Source organism: Terrapene carolina, unplaced genomic scaffold, assembly GCF_002925995.2.
Source record: "Terrapene carolina triunguis isolate 2854851 unplaced genomic scaffold, T_m_triunguis-2.0 Scaffold96, whole genome shotgun sequence".
Classification (NCBI taxonomy): domain Eukaryota; kingdom Metazoa; phylum Chordata; order Testudines; family Emydidae; genus Terrapene; species Terrapene triunguis.
Window position 1 is genome coordinate 45,724,059 of NW_020664447.1, and position 21,010 is coordinate 45,745,068.

Consider the following 21,010-nt stretch of genomic DNA (forward strand, 5'->3'; position numbering starts at 1 on the left):
TGCACTTTCACGATAAAGAGAGTGCACTACAGTACTTGTATGAGATGATTGAAAAATACGACTTTTGTCATTTTTACAGTGCAAATATTTGTAATCAAAAGTATTATAAAGTGAGCACTATACACTTTGTATTCGTGTTGTAATTGATATAAATATATTTTAAATGTGATTAAGTTTTTTAAGTTAATCACGTGATTTAACTGCGATTAATCAACAGCCCACATTATGATTCATATGAAAAAAGATTCCCAACAGTAAAGAAAACTTTTAGAGGAGACATTAGCCAATTGTCTTGAAAAAGTAAACAAACATTCCCAAAGCCCCACATAAGTAAAACAGAAAAACCAAACTATCCAAAAAGTATCTCAACAACAAACCTGACGCCTGCTATATTTTGCATGCATCTCTAATGCAGTACACACAAAAATTATGAAGCAAGTTATAGGTAAATTAATTGACTCTGGTGTTTCATAGGTTTCCAACAAATCAGAATATTTTTCTCTCTCTCCTTGAATTTCCCGCCCCTTCCCCCCCTCTCCCCCCAAAAAACCTGAAGAACTACTTTTAGAAATGGAAAAGTCAGTTGGTTACAAGATAAGTCCATTTTCATGCATACCAATTGTACTTGCAAAGCAAAAACTGGTAGGTTCACAGAGCTCCATTCAGGGGTCTAAGGTCAATCTTTTCAAACCTATGTGTGAAAGTTAAGTTCTTAGATACAAATTTTGTCACTTCTATAAAAGTGGCCTGATTTTCAAAAATGTTGACTGCCTGTAGTTTCTATTAACTTCAGCACCTTTAAAAATTAGGCAGACTTTAAGTATGGATATAGGATCCTAAATTCGGAAATTCAGGTTTGAAAATTTTGGCTTGTAACATCTTGCGGCAACCTAATAAACTATTTCATATGATGTTCCACCTCTCCTAAAGTCAAAATTCCAGTTTAGGAATGAGACAGTTCTACCTCTTCCTTTCCACACTTATCACACTTTAAAAAAACCTCCTGTCCTTTATTTTACCTGTTCTTGAGGGGGAGAGCGAAACTCCCTTGTCTTCTTGGCAGTCAAAGCAGCAGACATGTTTAACGCTTGCATGAGTTCATTGTACCTGTATTTCTGATTATATTGCAGCTTTGACACATAATTGTCTGCAAATGATACAATAGCTTCCACCCTGTGTCGCAGCTCACAGTCACAGAAATAATTGAGTAGCTCACACATCTAACATGAAAAAAAATAGAGGAGAGTTAAATATCTTAGTTGAGAATCTAAACCATAAACTCTAAAATGAAAGAACAACAATGGACACTGCACACTAATATGAAAGGCTCTTCTATTTGCCAGGCAATAAAAATGAGAATAATAAAATTAATTTATTTTTTTCCACTAACTCTGATTTTTAACAAGTAATAATAAATAAATATATAAAGATATTGTATTATTATGATCTATAACATTATTTTGCATTTATACACTGCCTTTCATTGGATGCTGTCAAAGTGCTTTATAAGTATTTCTTCTCTCCCATAACGTGCATGTTAAGTACCTTGCATGTGAACATTAAACCTATTTTGCCTACAGAGAAGCAGAGACACAAATAGATTAAGTGATTTGCTCAAGGTCACATAGCAAGTCAATGATGGAGCCAGGACTAGAATCTGGGAGTCCTGAATCCCAGGTTACTGGCTGCAAACACTAGACAACATACCCTATCCTTGTTTCATCAATATTACATTAGATATATGTTTACTTTAAAATGGTCACCTGGAGTTTAACAGATTCAGGTAATCTTGTCTGCAGTAAGCCTTTCATCAGAGGTTTAGTTTCCTTTAATGCCTCTTCCCCAGCTTCCACAGCTTTTTCTTCAATCTGTGTAACTTCCTCCTTCTCTGTTTTCTCTTCTGTTTCTTCCATGTGGTCTCCAAACACATTGGGATCAATAAGGAGTAAAATCTGCTTCACATCATCGTCATCAAAAACCCCCATTACAAGCAAAGTTCCTATAAGTTTAAGAACAGGAACAAACTGGAATTCAACTTTCCCTCCAACAGGGTCTCTGATATGAACACCACTGTAGTGTACTGCCTCTGTCAGCATGCTTATGGCCTTGGTTTTGAGTATCTCAAGTGGTATCTCTGGACTGGGCTTCTGATGTTCTTCACTGGCCGCAATGAAACAAGGAGTAGAAAAATTAAAACCTGGTTTCAAACAAGTGCTAAGCCCAACTCCTGGTAACCCATGTCTCTTTAATTCATCAGGATATAATTCAATTTTTCTAGTTTCATCTGTAATTGGAATGATAAATTCATTGTTCATCATAAGCTTGGCTTCTTTGGCACGTTCCAAATGAATACTGATAAGTAGATCATAGAATCCGGCGCGCAAGAGTCCAGGTAAATACTGATTATCTATTGTGTAAAATAACTGAGATAGGTCCACATGGCTACAAAGTGCATAAGCAACTCTATTATTACCCAGTGCGCAAACTGAGCTATAGAGTTTTAAAGTGTGGTAGTGGAATTGCAGCAAATCCTCTTGTTCACATAGCTCCAATATATCAACACACCTGTTATGGAATACAAAGAAACATGACAGTGAACATCATAAATGAGCTTTATTTTATTAAATACATCCACAAACAAACTGGGGGGAAATAGGGATAATGGTATAATGAGCTAAAGGATTAGGTTTTGATCAGTTCTGCTTTAGACCACACATATTCACTTTAGTACCTAATAATCGCTATGTCCACATCACCTAACCAGCAAGGGACAATTTACTGGTCATGATAACGATTAGAAGTCCCTAGTAAGGAGAGGACAAATACTGAAATAAAAGGGATATGGCAGGGAAGTTATCTAGTATATGGAGAAGCTTCCAGAGCACCTGAGTACCCATTCAAGAATATTAATTTTCAAAAGACAATATTTTACTTTAAAGGTCCAAAACACTTCAGTAACATCATTATAAGATGCAGTGTTTTTGGAGCCTTCCTGAAGAATACTGTAGTATTTTTTGATAAACTACACTATGTTTAGCTCTTTTTCTTGAACCAAATTTCACTAAAATTGACCTACCAAAAGCAGAATTTTTAAATCAGTCTCAAAAGAAATATGGTTAAAAAGCTACATTTTTGCACAGGCTTCCTTCCATATCTTTTCACTTCTGTTGTTTGATATCTTTATAATTGGATCAAGTTATGCATATTAGAATATCAAATAAAACAGCCAAAACTACATTACTGTAACTCTGAAGATAAAATTGAACATTCAGTACAATTTAGAGGGAGTTTAGCTTTCTAAAATATTATTTCAATCAAGAATATGTAGTTTAATGACTGTAAAACTAAAGTAGATTATAGGAAAATATTAAAAACTTTTAAAACAACACAAAGAAGCAGAATTACAGTATTTACATGTAATTAATATTTGTGTTTTGAACTGGGTGAAGATTCAATCCAAAGTATTTTTAAAGGTCTATCTTTATCTTTTAATGAAACAAAATCAGATATTCTCCTAATGGCTATAAAGGATTTTATCTTACCTACAGTAAAGTGGCATCAAATGGCATCAAAATGATTCAGCTTTTAATATCTATTTGAATCACATATATAATGGATGTTAGTTACAGTAAATGAGATCAGAAATTCTAAATTACTGTCAAAGTAATTCAGACTACAGCCTGACTGTACTCCTAGGCATAGAGGACACTCCTCTGAAAGAGGGACTTCAGTCAGCTACCCCTACATATTTCCTTCACAAGAAAACCATTGTGATTCTCTCCAAATGTACCTGTTCTCCTCTGGAATATGAAGTGCCATCATTTGCAGTGGCTCCAGACACTGCACTACCCAACCATGGCGTTCACTGATACGTTCAGTCTCTACCTTCAGGAAGCTGTTAGGCATTCTGCTCCAGAGCACAGGTGTAATTGTTTGCACATCAAGGCGTGGGGGGCACTGAGGAATGGGATTTTTCTCTTCACTTTTAAAGACTGCTGCTGATAAAGGCATGGTGTTCTGCAATAAATACATTGGAAAATTAAAAAGAAAATATTTTAAATTGTTTACCAACCTCTTATGGCACAAATATTACCATGTGTAATGGTTTAAAACACACACAAACACACACTCTTAAATATGTATAATAGTAGTTATTTTTCACTAGTCACTGGGAGACTCCCACTGAGTATTACAGAAATTTATAAATTTGCAAATAAGCAAACAAACTCAACTTTAAAGATATCAAGTGTATTTAATTTATTTTGATAAATGTAGTTTGGTTTCAGAACATGGTCCATCTTGCTCAATATCCTGTCTATGACAGTAGTGTGTTCCAGAACATAAGGAAGAGCGTACGGAACAGAGCAATTATGGAGTGATCCACGCAGCTTCCCCTCATGACTTCTGGTAGTCAAAGGGTTAGGGTTGCCCCAAGCTTGGGGTTGCATCCCTGATCATCTTGGCCAAAAGCCATTGATGGATCTATCTTCCATGAACTTATCCAGTTCTTTTTTGAACCCAGTTATATTTTTGGCCATCACACCTTCCCATAGCAATCCACAGTTTATCTATATGTTGGGTGAAAAAGTATTTTCTTTTGTTTGTATTAAACCTGCTGCCTATTAATTTCATTAGGTGACCCCTGATTTTTTATATTGTGAGAAAAGATAATTAGCATTTGTGACAAAGTTCCTCCTCTATCTTGGTGGGTCCTGCGCTTATTGGCAGATTTTCTTGCCTCAGAGATTCACCATGTGGGTTGGGGAACAGCCCAGAGACCTTCCCCTCTGGAAGAACCCACAGTCCAGGCCAATTGGGAGGTTTGGGGGGAACCCGGGCCCGCCCTCTACTCCGGATTCCAGCCCAGGGCCCTGTGGACTGCAGCTGTCTATAGTGCCTCCTGTAACAGCTGCATGACAGCTACAACTCCCTGGGCTACTTCCCCATGGCCTCCTCCAAACACCTTCCTTATTCTCACCACAGGACCTTCCTCCTGGTGTCTGATAATGCTTGTGCTCCTCAGTCCTCCAGCAGCGCGCGCGCGCACACACACACACACACACACACACACACACACACACACTCTCTCTCTCTCTCTCTCTCTCAGCTCCTTGCGCCTCTTGCTCCCAGCTCCTCACACTCACACCACAAACTGAAGTGAGCTCCTTTTTAAAACCCAGGTGCCCTGATTAGCCTGCCTTAATTGATTCTAGAAGCTTCTTCTTAATTGGCTCCAGGTGTCCTAATTAGCCTGCCTGCCTTAACTGGTTCTAGCCGGTTCCTGATTACTCTAGTGCAGCCCCTGCTCTGGTCACTCAGGGAACAGAAAACGACTCATCCAGTGACCAGTATATTTGCCCTCTACTAGACTCCTGTACCCCACTGGTCTGGGTCTGTCACACATTTCTCTATACACTTTTTCCACACCATTCATGATTTTATAGACCTCTATTGTATTTCCCCTTAGTTGTTTCTTTTCTAAACTGAACAGCCCTAATCTTTTTAGTCTCTCCTCGCACGGAAGCTGTTCCATAATTTTGATAATCTTTGTTGCCCTTCTCTGAACCTTTTCCAGTTCCACTATATCCTTTGTTCAGATGAGGCAAGCAGAACTTGACACAGGATTCAAGATGTAGGTGCACAATGGATTTATAAAGTGGCATTACAATATTTTCTGTCTTCTTTTCTATCCTTTTCCTAATTGTTCTCAAGTTACTGTTAGCCTTTTGGACCACTGCTGTGCATTGTGCAGAAGATTTCAGAGAACAATCTGCAGTGACTCAGAGATCTCTTTCTTGGGTGGCTGCAGCTAATTTAGAATCCATTGTTGTATCTGTATAGTTGGGGTTATTTTTTCCAATATGCATTACTTTGCACTTATTAATGTTGAATTTCATCTGCCATTTTGTTGCCCAGTCACCCGTTTTTTTTAAAATCACTCTAACTCCTGGTTTGGACTTAACTAGCTTGAATAATTTTGTATCATCTACAAACTTTGCCACTTCGCTATTCACCCCATTTTCCAGATCATTAATGAATATACTGAACAGCACAGATCCCAGTATAGATCCCTGGGGGACCCTGCTGTTCACCTCTTTCCATTGTGAAAACTGACTAATTATTTCAACTCTTTGTTTCCTGTCTTTTAGCTACTGATCCATGAGAGGACCTTCCCTCATTAACCCATGGCTATTTAGTTTCCTTAAGAACCTTTGGTGAGGAACCTCATCAAAGGCTTTCTAAAATCCAAGTACACTATACTCACTGGATCACCCTTATCCACATCCTCAAAGAATTCTAAGAGATTGTTGAGGCATGAGTTCCCTTTACAGAAGCCATGTTGACTCTTCCCCAACCAACCGTGTTTATCTGTGTGTCTGAGAATTCTGTTCTTTACTATAGTTTCTACCAATTTGTCCCATATTGAAATTAGGCTCACCGGACTATTTTGATTATTATAATTTGCCCTTGTATAATAGCAAATTTACGTGTTTTGTAAAAGTAATTAAGTTTGAACAATACAAGGAACTCTCTACCAGGCTTTTCTGTGAGAGTTACCAGGTTTAAAATAGCAACATTTATTGATAGAAAACAATTAAAAATACCTTTAATTTACCAAGTTCAAAATGAAACAAATTTGTGCTCGTAGGTTGTATAAAAACTGCTGGAAATAATTTTGTGGTTGGTTCAACCTGAAAAGATAGATTTATCACAATTAAAAAGGCATCAAGAGTCACTTACCAGTTTATGTCAATATATACACTATACTGCAACTTCTACATGTTTATTAAATAATTGTGCACAAGGCATTAAATTGCCCATCAGAGGCCAAACTACAGTTTGCCCTATATTGTACTGTACATGTACCCCAATCCTTCAAACACTTATGCACATATTTAATGTTAAGCATGTGAGTGTCCCCATCAAAGTCAAGGGGAGCATTCATGACTTTAAAGGTAAGCATGTTGGTAAATGCTTGCAGGATCAGGGTATAGATGTATGATGTGTACTATAAAGTCATATGTAATGTCTCAGCTATTCTATGATAAACTGCAGCTCGAGCAGAAGAGGTTATTACAAACCAAGATGAAGAAAAAAGAAATATCTATTAGTATATGGGTTCTCAATCTAGGAAAGAGCTTTGAAATCAAAATTGGGTAAAATTATTTGAATTTAGGCTTTTTTGTTAGGAAAAAAGAGGAATTAGGGGTGAAATTCTGTACAGGGGGGCTGGCTAAAATGGCTTTAACTCACCTCTCTGACCTCTCAATTCTAGGCAGCTTGGGGGGCCAGAGTCACCCCAATGTATTTTAGACTGCCCTGAAGACCAACTCTATGGGCAACAGCATTATCCAGTATCTTTGCAGCACTGTGTGCTGAGGCCCTGACCCCAACATGTCCCTCCCACCCCAGCACTTGCCCTATACCAAGACTTGTGATGGAATCCTTTGAAAGCAGCTTTAGGTCTGTCTACCTCAGTTCTTGTGCCAGAGGAATCTTCCCCTGGCAAGATGGGGATTTTAGAGCGCCCTTATGCCTACTCTGGCCCCTTTATGCTAGGTAAACTCTAATTTGATATGACCTAAACTTCAATGCCATCATTTTGTAAGGGGGAAGAAATGAGGGGAAATGTATCATTTAGCCAGGGTAATGTAAAGTTCTCTTCCATATTAGGATTATCTATAGTGAATTAACAATTTCTCATACACATACCAAAGGCATAAAAGCTATTATAATTTTTGGAGAACTTGGAATTAACTATTTCCAATTAGATATAGCATTTGTGGCTAGCCCTGACTGGTCACAACATATCACACCTTAAAACTGTGACATCGTAATTTACAGAGAAACCGGTGTAGACTTTTTTTTATTACTTAAAAATTTTCTCTTCTTCCATCTGTATATTTAGATTCCTAGTACTTTACACACAGGAAAAAGTACCAATTTATTTTTAAGACCTCTTTAAAAAATTTCTCAAGTATTTTTCTGTAAAGTAAGTGGAAAAACACCTGACTATGTGGAATGGTATATAGTTTTATGGTCTTTCATTTGGTATGTCCTTCTAATTAATTCACTAATGAGTAAAATAAACATTTATACCACATCACTGAATATTTCATATAATATGCATGTATACTACACACAACATGTATGTGCAGTTAGTGTACTAGATATGCTGTGTATCAGTGTAAAGTGTCACAAGCTAAAAAGTGTGGCAAACTGCTGAAAGCTGCAGAATTGTGCATTGCAAGTTCTGTAGGTCACTCAGACAATCAATTTTATTCTCTAGAAAAACCACAAGATGCCTTAAATGATCATGCTATCACATCCGGCAAACCATAGACTGTAGCTATCCAACACTTCCTAAGCTGATGTATTTTAAAGGAAATACACTCTCAGCATTGGGTTAGATACAAAATATATGCATTTTTAGCCCTTGAAAAAAAGCAAAATGTGCAATAGTTATGCAGCCTGTGATTTATGCAGTCTTTCCCTAAGAAGCAGGAAAACAAGGCATCATATATTGGAAAGCAACATTTTAATACAACAAAACTGGAAAAATACTGAACGTATCCTAGACATTCTTTTGGAAATTGACTAAAGATGGTAAAATTCTTTGCTACTTGCTAGTAGATAGGTTGACTACATAGATAGATACTTTCTCTTTCTCTCTCTGTTATAATAATTTACTTTTTATTTTTTAATCTTGTGTGAAGGTCAGGACATTGTTACTAGCCTCAAATAAAATAAATTACCTTCCTAAATCTATATTAAAGAACCCTTTTCTTTTCTCTATGATTTGATATTGGTATGACAATTAATTATAAATGCTTGTATTAAATATATATTATTTTTCATTTCCTCCTTATTATATTAAATATAGAAAAAGGTTTCTGAACTTTATAACAGTATATAATGAATAGGTCTAGAGCCACTCATTATTTTGGTCACTGGGCCTTTGTAAATGAAGATCCAGCATACAAATATTGCTCCTCTGTTCAACTTGAGAAAATTGAAAAACGGAAATGGTTACAACATTAGAATAACAATTATCTCACAGTCTTTGTCCAGGCATCTGGTTAAAATATCAGTCACTTGTTCAAATGAGGTGACTGAAAAAAATTCCATTTATATTTTATGATTTTCATCCAGAAGTGTTTAAGAAAGAAAGACAAAGGCCAAACACAGTTATTTTCATTATTATTTTGAAAATTAGGATAAAGAATTAAACAATTTGAAATACACAGTTTAAAAGTTATTGAGACATGATTCATGTGCAGATTTTTAACTCTTTATTGTCTAAGTACTTTCACAGAAATTACGCCTTTATAGGAAGGGCCACGCTCTGTTTTTGTCACATTCATTTAAAAAAAAAAAATCTGAAAACCACTCAGTATGTTCAAAAGTGTTTTCTGGGAAAAGAAGACTTGAAAAAAGAGAGAAGTCCTTTCATGATATTCTGTTTTAAATTTAGTACAAAGACCCTGAGATTTAATGGCTTGCATATAATAGAAGCATAGTTTTGAAAGCTGCCACATCAGGAATAATAACCCTAACATTATCACCACATTTCCCCGGGAGTTCTTTGCAAAATTAAGAAAACACCTAAATGAACTATCCTTGCATCTAACAAACAAGGAATGCTACAAAAAAATAACAGAGCTAATTGTTCTTAAGAGAACAATCAATGCCACGTCTTTATTCAGCAGCTGTTACATTGATCTAAAACCGGCCATAAAAATCAGGTATCACACTGCAATAGTTTTCAAAGAAAGTAGCACACAGCATTTAATTTAAATATAGTTTAAAGAGTTCAAGATAATGTTAGTTAACACATACTTTTTTTTGTCTACTCAAGGGTTTTTTTTTTTTTTGGTTTGTTTTTCTATTTTTTTAAAAAAACAGGTTGCCAAAACTACTTGAACTCCATTGCAACAGAAACTCTAGTGCACATGGCTCTCTGGCTCTGGCAACCACTCTCAGTACCTAACCATACTACAAGCAAATCTTATTGACAGAGTGCTGAAAATAGCTGTGACAGGTAGAAAACCATCTCTACACTATGGCTTAAAAACTTGGTAAATCTGGTGGAGCCACATTGAAACATTGGTAATTTTTTGGCAAACAAATAGGCTAGGCTATGGTGTAATAAATTAATGATTGTTGTTCATTTTTTAAATTAAATACATTTTTAAATTAATGGAGATATCCTATCTCCTAGAACTGGAAGGGACCTTGAAAGGTCATTGAATCCAGCCCCCTGCCTTCACTAGCAGGACCAAGTACTGATTTTGCCCCAGATCCCTAAGTGGCCCCCTCAAGGATTGAACTCACAACCCTGGGTTTAGCAGGCCAATGCTCAAACCACTGAGTTATTCCTCCCCCATGAAGCACCCTAGATGGAGGGATAGGCCTTGGAGCCAACTGTAAGCTTTTGGGAATTGCTTGGTGGGGGTGTGGAAAGAGGCAGATGGGCTGTGTCTGCTCTGGGACATTCCCAGTGCAGTATATGCTGCTGCTGCTGCAGCAACCAGGCCTTAGAATATTCAGAGATTTTGGCACACTGACAAAATTAAGCAATAACAGTGCAAGCCAGAAATGATTTATGGTGATTTTCAACACCTTATAACTCATCCAAATTTGAAAAAATAATAATGGGACAATAAAATGGCAGGGGGGTTTCCCTGCAAATTTCAAAGGCCTGCTGCAAACAATGGAAGTGTAAGGTTCTCAAAAAAGGATTGCAAGAATTGTTTATAATAGAAAATAATATATAAGGGTCAATACCAGCTCCCCTTATAAAAAAGTTGTCTGCATACAACATTTGTCTTATGTAGGCTATGTTCATTAGAGGGCAACATTGTCAAGCACCATCCAGCAAGCATTAGTGTTACACATTCAAAGTAGCCTGTTCTAATACAGGGACAAATACAATTTTTTCAACTGATCTCATTCCTATCTAAAAAGCATAAAATTCTTTGTGAGTATTTTCTAAGTGGAACATCTTTAAGATTATCCACCTATATCTCTTGAAATGTAGATATTGTTTCATATGGATCTAGTATAGACCTGGGTGTGCAAACTCTCCTGACTAGTTTACCCTACATGTTTAGAACCATCTCCATTTCACACATCCTCAATGTTGTTTATGTACAATTCATATGATTTACTATAAAGGAAAACAAACAATGTGGAACTATTCTCCTTAAGTCAACCAAAATATTGTGTGACAGTTCCCAACAGCTGGAAAGAACCTGTTCAATGCCTGATCCCTTGGCTAACCACAAAGCATCCACCTCCATTTATTCAGCTTGCCCGTTAGCTATTTTGCTACTGGCAGGTTTTACAACTTATTAAAACCTGGAATACAAGTTGGTATTGCATCAATGTGAACACTCCAAAATAATAAAAGGGGGCAACAAAATACCCACAAAGTAGAAAAACGGTTAGAAATGATGCTTCAGTCAAGCAACACTCCTCAGTCTATTGTGCTAACCTTGCTTTTAGTGCCCCCAAAAAGCCTCTTACTCAACTTGTGCCTCTGATTCCTTTAATAGTTTAGTTTTTATTATTTAAATTATCTTAATGCTTTTTAAGTGAATTTGGGGGGGAAATCCAGAAAAATGATTGACAAATTGGCAACACTGGAAAAAGCAGTCTTCTAAGTTATACAGAGAGCAGCTAAACACAATGGGCAACAGCACTGCAAGCTTCCAAATGCACCTACACCCCAGGAGTTGAGAAAGACACATTCAAGCCAATTCATTCACTGCTTTCTCTTCTAAGGCTGTCAAAAAGAGGTGTGAGTTAGAACCAATTTTGATGATGGATTTTACTATATATAGACACTTGTCCAAGTTGGAAGCAGAGTGAGATCCACCAGCTCTTTTCATACAGGCCTCCAAATAGCTACCAACTGGCAACAATTTTTGTTCACTGCCAGCCAGAGATAGATTCACATTAGTAGTTTATATCCTTTTTTTCAGAAGGTTCTTTATGCTATTATCTGTATTGCTAGTGACAGCTTTTTTAGTATATTATGAAAATGACTTACTAAATAAGGAATTACTTTTTTTTCAAGCAACTAATATAATTTGTAATAGTTCGGTTTGTTAGGCTCCTTCTGCAGAAGAAAGTGAAGTGGACTGCTGGTGCAATATTTCACTGACCATGGTTTTATTGAAATAAACATCTAGATCTGAAACATGGCCATTTCAGTGATAGACTGAATGTTGAATAGCTTGTTTGGAGATCACGGTGCTTTCTAAAAGTCACAGCAGCACAAGAGGGCCTGATCCTGCAAAAGATCCTTGGATAGAAATTCTATTGAAGTCAACCAAGTAGTCCCAAATACAGAGTGGAAAAATCAGGTTCAGAGGAGGGACAGATTAATCACCCAGTAATTTCTTGTCTAAAAATTTAGAAGAAGTGATTTGAATGTAAGCAAAATTATACTTTTCACTTCAGCATTTACACTCCATATTTAGGTTTGGAAAATAATAAGTCTTCAAAATACTAAAAAGAAAATAAATATTGTCATTATTTTTAAAGTTTAATAACAAGTTTCTTTTTAATTTAAACATTTCCTTGCCATTCTACAAACTCAGATGTGACAGTATTGTGTTAGCTACTGCATAAATACAAGCAAAAAGTAAAACTGACCAGTCTAGTTTTACTATCTAAGCTGAAAAAAAGAGCAAAATGTTTATGAAGTGAAATTTAAGAGTATACTTAACTAGAGACTGAAATGTGGCATTACATGAGCAGATGCTTCATTTTATCAACACACATTTAGAAATATAATGATATCAGAAATATGTACTGTTGTCACAGGAAATTTAGACATTTGGCGAAGAAAGAAACAATCTTTATAATCTTTGTTAAAGCAGCCAACTTGATAGCTAATTTTCTGAAAAGCTGCTAATACCTGATAACAAGTGCCAAGGTCTTTTCCATTGGCTGTGAATGACAACATTCCAGTACCCAGGTCAACAAGGCATCCAATTTCTAAATCAACATTACTGCGACTTGATCTCTGGGAATTAGCAAATGTGTCTCCACCCCAAACCATGTAGCAGTTACTGCGCTTCACACTGAAAGAAAGATATCAAGAACAATGAAAATTAATAATTTGCTGGATTGTGACTGATTAAATATACAGGTTAAGGTGTACATAAAACAATTTTTTTTCACTAATAACTAGAAATTCTGAGGGAGACGTCAGATTTTTTTACTGTTTTGTTGTCATAATGAAGAAAGAACATCTTACAATATAAAGAAACTTTGTTTTACCCATCAGTGTTTGTACTGACCATTTGTCAAATGAACACAAACTTACACTGCAAAGCCATTTCTCACTTGTCCTGGTGGCTTTGCTCACACTTATACCAATGAATCAATATTCACTTGGACACGGTTCAGATTGGAAAGGCCCTCTCTAGTGTTCTTTGCAGATTTCAAAAGCATGAATGAATTTTTTACTTTTCTGAATGCCACTCAGCTGTGACATGCCTGATTTGGAAAGCCTGAGTTCACCTGTAGTGATCATTCAGGTATAACAATGAAAGGAGGAGAGCTGGGCAAATTGTTAGTTGAAACAGAATGTCCCCTCTCGGATTTTAACAGCACCACCTAAAATTTGTTAATTAACAAATATATGATTTACTGACTAGTTCCACCTAATACTTAGAATTTAAATGAGCATTAGAACACAGTCCATTATTACTTTATTATTCACAAAGATGAATGAAACTGAAGTAAAATTCCATTCCAACAAGTAAATAGGTAATTTAAAAAAAATCTTTAATAAGTGATATGCAAGTCTCCTACCTTTCATGAACCCTGCCTCTTTCATCACCTAAAGTAACTGTCACTGTGCTATTTTTGTTTAGGTCGAAATTTTCACGGTAAAAGTGGTAGTCAGGTGTTACCCAGCCAACCCAGACGGAAGATGGGTCTTGACCAGCAAATATTCGCACTGAGTAATAGTACTGAAAAGAGAAAAAGTAGTGTCTCAGTGACAGAAAACTGAATTGTATTTTGAAGAAAAAAATAAGAAACATTCTTAACAAATACAGGAAGAGACCATCACATATACATTGAGAATTAAAAAAAAAAAAAAAAAGCACAGCTACTGTGCGTATTGCCTATGGTTTTAAAAAGTATGTTTCTGTAAAGCAGCTAAAATAAGCTCTGAAACATGAGAAAATGGTCTGCCCCTATATAGAAATACTACAGTTAGTAAAGTCGTAGTAGTACTACAATAAAGAAGAAATAATCCACAATAAAGACAGGGTTTAGATGTATATTTAGAAACCTAAACATAGACCCCAAATTTTAAAAATTTGGCCAATGTGGATACACACAAATAAAATCACAGGTAAGTATTTTCCAGGGATTTTCAACAGACCCTTTTAAAATGAGCATATTACCACGCAGCAAATATTATTAAGTAATGAAAAGCATAACTGAGCATATTTACTTACTGTTGTAGTGTGAAGAGCAGTTTCTTGGTTCTGTTTTCTGGAGGAAAAAAGCAGCATTGTAGTAATTTGATAGTTTAAAGCATTAAGTGACACTGTATTTTTTTTTAATACTTGAAATAAATTGCTCATATGGATTAGTTTCTGTTTGTTGGACACAGACTATGGTACTTTCAATGTCAATGAAATGCAAGCCTTTCTAGAAAAGATCAAGGAAGGAAGGTGATGCATACATGTTCATTTCCATTGACATGAGGAAGAACTGTAGAGAGAGATATTTACAACAGCCAACCAAAGATAAATGGTCTTTTTCCTTCCCTGAGCATATTTATTGCTGCATTTGCAGTACACATGAACTAAGAGGAGGAGTGGAAATATGAAATGGGGTGGGGATTATATAATATAAATTCAAGATTAGAGGGTAAGTAAAAGATTCTGGCCTGGCTTTCAGAGGTGCTGAATCCCTGCAAATCCTGCTGATCTCACTGGGATTTTTGAGTGCTCAGCACGTCTCAAAGTCAAGCCAATAAATAACTAGAGCCCTCTTGCTACATTTCTTGGGTAGACTCTTGTTTAGATATCTAGTGCTCTGCAGCAAATTTTTGTTTTAAGGTTATTTAAACCTTCACATTTAAAATGTGGCGCTTTGTTAATAAATAAAGATCAGTAACATAAATCCTATAAAATTACAGTATGTGGGAGGAAAATGAATGGGAAGTACTATATGTAAAAAAAAAGAATAATGGAGAATTGTTTTTTAAATTTCGCCTAGAAACCTACCACAAGATGATTAAATATAAATCTAACCTTTTTTGGAAAGCATCAGCAGATGCACTTGCCACACCAGTGCCATAGTTAAAGGATGAATGGAACTCAATGGGCATGCTCAAACGGCAATATATCATGTCTGCATTGCTGTTCTGTGTGCCAAATGTCTTGTGGGTCACTTTTAAGCAAGGTGGGCTGTCAAGGGTTCCGTCGATTCTTGTTATCTAAAAATCATAAAAATAATATCAAATTCATTTATAAAACTGAGAAGCACATTATGGAAATTTTGTATTAATTCATGCTGAATTCAACTGACAAAGAATTAACTTATAATGAACAGGTAGCTGTTTAAACTGTTTCATCCTCACATGACAAAGTCAAGCCAAATGTCCAGTAGAGAAAAATCCAAGAAAGACAATTATTATTTGTATTATTAATCTCTTACACTCATAATTCAAAAGATTTTTTTTAAATTCTCACTTTAATTTTAATAGAGCGTCCCAATGACTTCTATCCTGGTGTATGGCCAAGGTGACGGAACAGGCCCTCAACATAAAAAGGCAGATAAAAAAGGTAAAAAACGAAAAGGTAGAAAATATAAATTTGGATTCCAAAATAGTTTAAAATAATCCACAGCTGGCATGCTTTGAGTACCTAAATGACTGTAGTGCACCAGTATGAATGAGTAATGCATACATAAAGAACAATAATGAACATTCACATGGGGTGACACTACCACCATAAATGAAGTGGGAGACAGACAAGGAGATCATCTGGAATTAGCCAACATGGACTTGGTTAATGCAATCCTAGGATGCATCAGGTGAGATATTTCCAATAGCAATAGAGAAGTGTTACCACCATTATACAAGGCAGTGGTGAGATCTCATCTGGAATACTGTGTGCAATTCCCATCTCCCATGTTTAAGAAAGATGAGTTCAAACTGAAACAGGTGCAGAGAAGGGCTAGTAGGATTATCAGAGGACTGGAGATCCTACCTTATGATAGGAGATTTAAGGAGCTTAGTTTGCTCAGATTAACAAAACAAAGGATGGGGGGAGATATGATTGCTCTTTACAAATACATCAGAGGGATAAACACAGGGAGGAGGAGTATAATTCAAGTTAAGGGCCAATGTTGGCACAAGAACAAATGGACATAAATTAGCTATCAAGCTATCAATATAAAGTTTAGGCTTGAAATTAGATGAAGGTTTCTAACGATTGGAGAGCAAAATTCTGGAACGGCCTTCCAAGGAGAGTAATGGGGGGCAAAAAACCTAACTTGTTTTGAGCTTGATAATTCATGTACGGGGTGGTATGATGAGATTGCCTACAATAGTGATCAACGGCTCGATGTCTAGTTGGCAGCCGATATCAAGCGGAGTGCCCCAGGGGTCGGTTCTGGGGCCGGTTTTGTTCAACATCTTTATTAATGATCTGGACGATGGGATTAATTGCACCCTCAGCAAGTTCGCAGATGACACTAAACTGGGGGGAGAGGTAGATATGCTGGACGGTAGGGATAGGGTCCAGAGTGACCCAGACAAATTGGAGGATTGGGCCAAAAGGAATCTGATGAGGTTCAACAAGAACAAGTGCAGAGTCCTACACTTAGGAAGGAAGAATCCCATGCACCACTACAGGCTGGGGACCGACTGGCTAAGCAGCAGTTCTGCAGAAAAGGACCTGGGGATTAGAGTGGACGAGAAGCTGGATATGAGTCATCAGTGTGCCCTTGTTGTCAAGAAGACTAACGGGCATATTGGGCTGCATTAGAAGGAGCATTGCTAGCAGATCAAGGGAAGTGATTATTCCCCTCTATTCGGCACTGGTGAGGCGACACCTGGAGTACTGCGTCCAGTTTCGTCCCCCCATTACAGAAGGGATATGGACAAATTGGAGAGAGTCCAGCAGAAGACAATGAAAATGATTAGGGGGCTGGAGCACATGACTTATGAGGAGAGACTGAGGGAACTGGGGTTATTTAGTCTGGAGAAGAGTGAGGGGTGATTTGATAGCAGCCTTCAACTACCTGAAGGGGGTTTCCAAAGAGGATGGAGCTAGGCTGTTCTCACTGGTGGCAGATGACAGAACAAGAAGCAATGGTCTTAAGTTGCAGTGGGGGAGGTGTAGGTTGGATATTAGGAAACACTATTTCACTAGGAGGGTGGTGAAGCACTGGAATGGGTCATCTAGGGAGGTGGTGGAATCTCCATCCTTAGAGGTTTTTAAAGTCCGGCTTGACAAAGCCTTGGTTGGGATGATTTAGTTGGTGTTGATCCTGCTTTGAGCAGAGGATTGGACTAGATGACCTCCTGAGATCTCTTCCAACCCTGATATTCTATGATAATAGCATATGACTCATCTGTGACTGCTATTAGCAAATATATCCTATGGCCAGAGATGAGACCCTAAATGGGGAGGGATCTGAGTTATGACAGAGAATTCGTTCCCAGAAGTGTGGCTGGTGGGTCTTGCCCACATGCTCAGGGTGTGATCACCATATTTTGGTTTGGGAAGGAAGTTTCCCCCAGATCAGATTGGCAGAGACTCTGGGGTGTTTTTGCCTTCCTCTGCAGTGTGGAGCACAGGTCACTTGCTGGTTTGAACTAGAACAAATGGTGGCTTTTCTGTAACTTGAAGTATTTACATCAAGATTTGAGGACTTCAGTAACTCAGCCAGAGGTTATGGGCCTATTATAGGAGTGGGTGGGTGAGGTTCTGAGGCCTGAGATCTGTAGGAGATCAGACTACACCATGATGGTCCCTTCTGGCCTTAAAGTCTATGAGTAATAGCTTTATATATTACCTGATGACAGTAAGTATTAGTGAGGATTTACAGTCTTGGCATGACTAAATCAACTGTTTAGAAACAGGTGTCTTCTTAACATGCAATGTTACCTCAATATGAGCATGATTTTTTGGCACGTTGACAAAAGTTGGTAAGCGTTTGCTAAACCACATAGCAACATCTCGGTTCATGTTGACAGCAAAAGGTTCAAAACCCTCTTGAAGGCCACACATCGTATAATACTTGAAGGTGCTGGCATTCATTCCAAGGTTCATACGGCCAATCTGAGACAGACCCAGTGAGCAAATTGGGACTAAACCTAAATAAATGATATTACAGAAAACAAAACACAATTTATCTAGAGAACACAAGCATTCATTTTGGATTCTATCCAATGTAAGTTTAACCTCAGTTCATTTAAGAATTAAGAAAGGTTAACATTCAGATACATGAATATGGGTGAAATTCATCTCTGTCATGAGGGCCCATGCAAGGCCACATCACTTCACTTATCCTCTCTTTTAAGGACTTAAGTGGGGCACAATTGCTGCATAGGGCTTTGTGTGGGATCTCTGCACCAGGATGAGTTTCATCCTTACTACCACATTTATGTAAACAAGCAGACAGTTATATTTGAAACAAACATGAAAATATGTGAACTTCAGAGGTGGATTTACAGTAAAACACAGGGTGCCCTGGCACGGGGCCCCCCAATGACAGGGGGCCCCAGGGCTGGGTAGTTGCAGGAGTAGAAACTTGGTCCTGCCGGCTCCTGGGGCTCCTGCTGCAGTCTCCGCACTCACTGGCAGCCAAGCTCCCCTCTTCCCCGCCTCCTCCCCTGAGTGGGGCCGCAGCGCGCTCAGAGGAGGAGGCGGAGAAGAGGCGGGGGCAGGGCCTTGGGGAATGGAGTGGAATTGGGGCAGGGTGGAGCAAAGGCGGGGCCTCCACACTCCCCCTACACATATGCCCTCCTGCCCCCTGCTGTGAGCTGCTCAGGGCAGGGGGCTGGGAGCACACCCACGATCCCAGCCCCCTGCCCTGACTCCCGCACCCCCACACATACCCAGCCCCCCCACACCTCATGCCCTGACTCCTGCACCTCTCCCACATCCCCATCCCCACCCTGAACACCAAATGGGAGCTCCTGCATCCCCCCATTCCCACCTGCACCCCTCGCACCAAATGGGAGCTGCCCAAGGTAAGCGCTCCACACCCCAACCTCCTGCCCCAACCCTGAGCCCCCTCCCGCACCCTAACTCCTGGCCAGACCCTCCACCCCAACCCCCAGCCCGCTCCTGCACCCTAACTTCCTCCCAGATCCTGCACCCCCAGCCCTGACTCTGCACCCCTCTCACACACACCCAGCCCCCTGCCCTCCCTGACTCCTGCACCCCTCGCACCAAACAGGAGCTGCCCCAGGTAAGCGCTCCACACCCCAACCCTTGCCCCAGCCCTGAGCCCCCTCACGCACCCTAACTCCTGACCAGACTCTTCACCCCAACCCCCAGCCTGCTCCTGCACCCTAACTTCCTCCCAGACCCTGCACCCCAAGCCCTGAGCCCCCTCCCGCACTCTAAGTCCTGGCCAGACCCCGCACCCCAACATTTTTTTAAGCGTTCTTATCCAAAGCACTTTACAATAGTTAGCTAACAGTACAAACAATATTTGGAAAGATCATTAAGTGGTCTGCCGAGACCCTCAGCGATTTTCAGTTGGTCTGTGGAAAAATAAGTTAGACTACAAAAACAAGGTACCTCACTTTATTTTCATTTACTTCTTATTACTTATAGGAGGAGGATGAAGAAAAAATAATAAAAAATGGGCGGGGGGGAAGATAAGAGAGAATGTTCTTTTTCTTGGCTGGGTCCCCAGGAGGGGCTCCAAAAATGAGGCTGAGCACAGGGCCCCACTAACTCTAAATCCACCACTGGTGAACTTGAAGAGGTGGCTTAGGATATGTCTACTGCAAAGGAAGACCCATGGTGCCAAATCTGAGAGTCAGGCTCACAGGGCTCGGGCTGCAGGGCTAAAAATAGCAGTGTAGATGTTCTTGCTCAAACTGGAGCCTGGACTCTGAAACCCGGGATGGAGGTTGGATCTCAGAGCCCAGACTCCAGACTGAGTGGGAACATCTACACTGCTATTTTTAGCCCCACAGCCCAAGACCTGTGAGCTCAAGTCAATTGACCCGGGCTCTAAGACTCAGTTGCCACAGGATTTTTTTTTTTTTGAAGCATAAACATACATTTTGGGGTCTAATCATCAGGTTTGAAAAACCCAAGTTTGCTTGAACCAGTCATTCAAATACAGGAAGGATCAACTCCGTTCTTAATCGTTCTGAGGCAAATACAACATAGGTTCATACAGCTTACTGAATGGAGATATTTAAGGTGCAATATTAGTACTCAAGAGCATATCTGCTCAGTGTGGACATTAAAAATCTCTCCTCTACCCAGCATTATTAATTCTTTTTATAAAAATACAAATGATCCCCACAACTCCTAAATACTATTAGCTCCATCCCAAGCCAGGGATGGGCAAACTATGGGCCGGATCCAGCCCCTCAGGACTTAGCACCACAGGGGGCAATCCTGCGGGCCGGATGCAGCGAGCCCGGCGCCGCTCTCAGAAGCGGCCCCTGGGCGGGGGGGCAGAGGGCTCCACGTGCGTTGCCCTTGCCTCCAGACACCACCCCCCACAGCTCCCATTGGCCGGGAATGGGGAACCACGGCCAATGGGAACTTCGGGGGAGGTACCTGGAGGCACGGCAAGGGCAGCGCACGCAGAGCCCTCCGCGCCCCCTCCCCCAGGGGCCACAGCACTTCCTGGAGGGGTGCGGGGCCGGGGACAGGGCAGGCATGCAGGAAGCCTGCCCTGGCCCCAGTGCGCACCGCTGCCACCCCGGAGCCGCTTTAGATAAGCGGCCCTGGGCTGGAGCTCAAACCCCTCCTGCACCCCGCCCCCC

The 21,010-nt window shown here is 39.4% G+C and overlaps 1 protein-coding gene across 1 annotated transcript in view; it reads right to left on the reverse strand.

Annotated features, from left to right (window-relative positions):
- RYR3 (ryanodine receptor 3) overlaps nucleotides 1–21,010 on the reverse strand; it is a 575,267-nt gene that overhangs the window by 304,712 nt on the left and 249,545 nt on the right. Inside the window, exons 28-36 of the mRNA XM_024202042.3 lie at nucleotides 18,156–18,364; nucleotides 15,291–15,475; nucleotides 14,487–14,523; nucleotides 13,831–13,991; nucleotides 12,929–13,094; nucleotides 6,606–6,692; nucleotides 3,791–4,017; nucleotides 1,764–2,565; nucleotides 1,020–1,220 (exon numbers count right to left, since the gene is read on the reverse strand). Coding sequence (XP_024057810.2) covers nucleotides 1,020–1,220; nucleotides 1,764–2,565; nucleotides 3,791–4,017; nucleotides 6,606–6,692; nucleotides 12,929–13,094; nucleotides 13,831–13,991; nucleotides 14,487–14,523; nucleotides 15,291–15,475; nucleotides 18,156–18,364 — 2,075 coding nt within the window. The remainder of the gene's footprint in view (nucleotides 1–1,019; nucleotides 1,221–1,763; nucleotides 2,566–3,790; nucleotides 4,018–6,605; nucleotides 6,693–12,928; nucleotides 13,095–13,830; nucleotides 13,992–14,486; nucleotides 14,524–15,290; nucleotides 15,476–18,155; nucleotides 18,365–21,010) is intronic.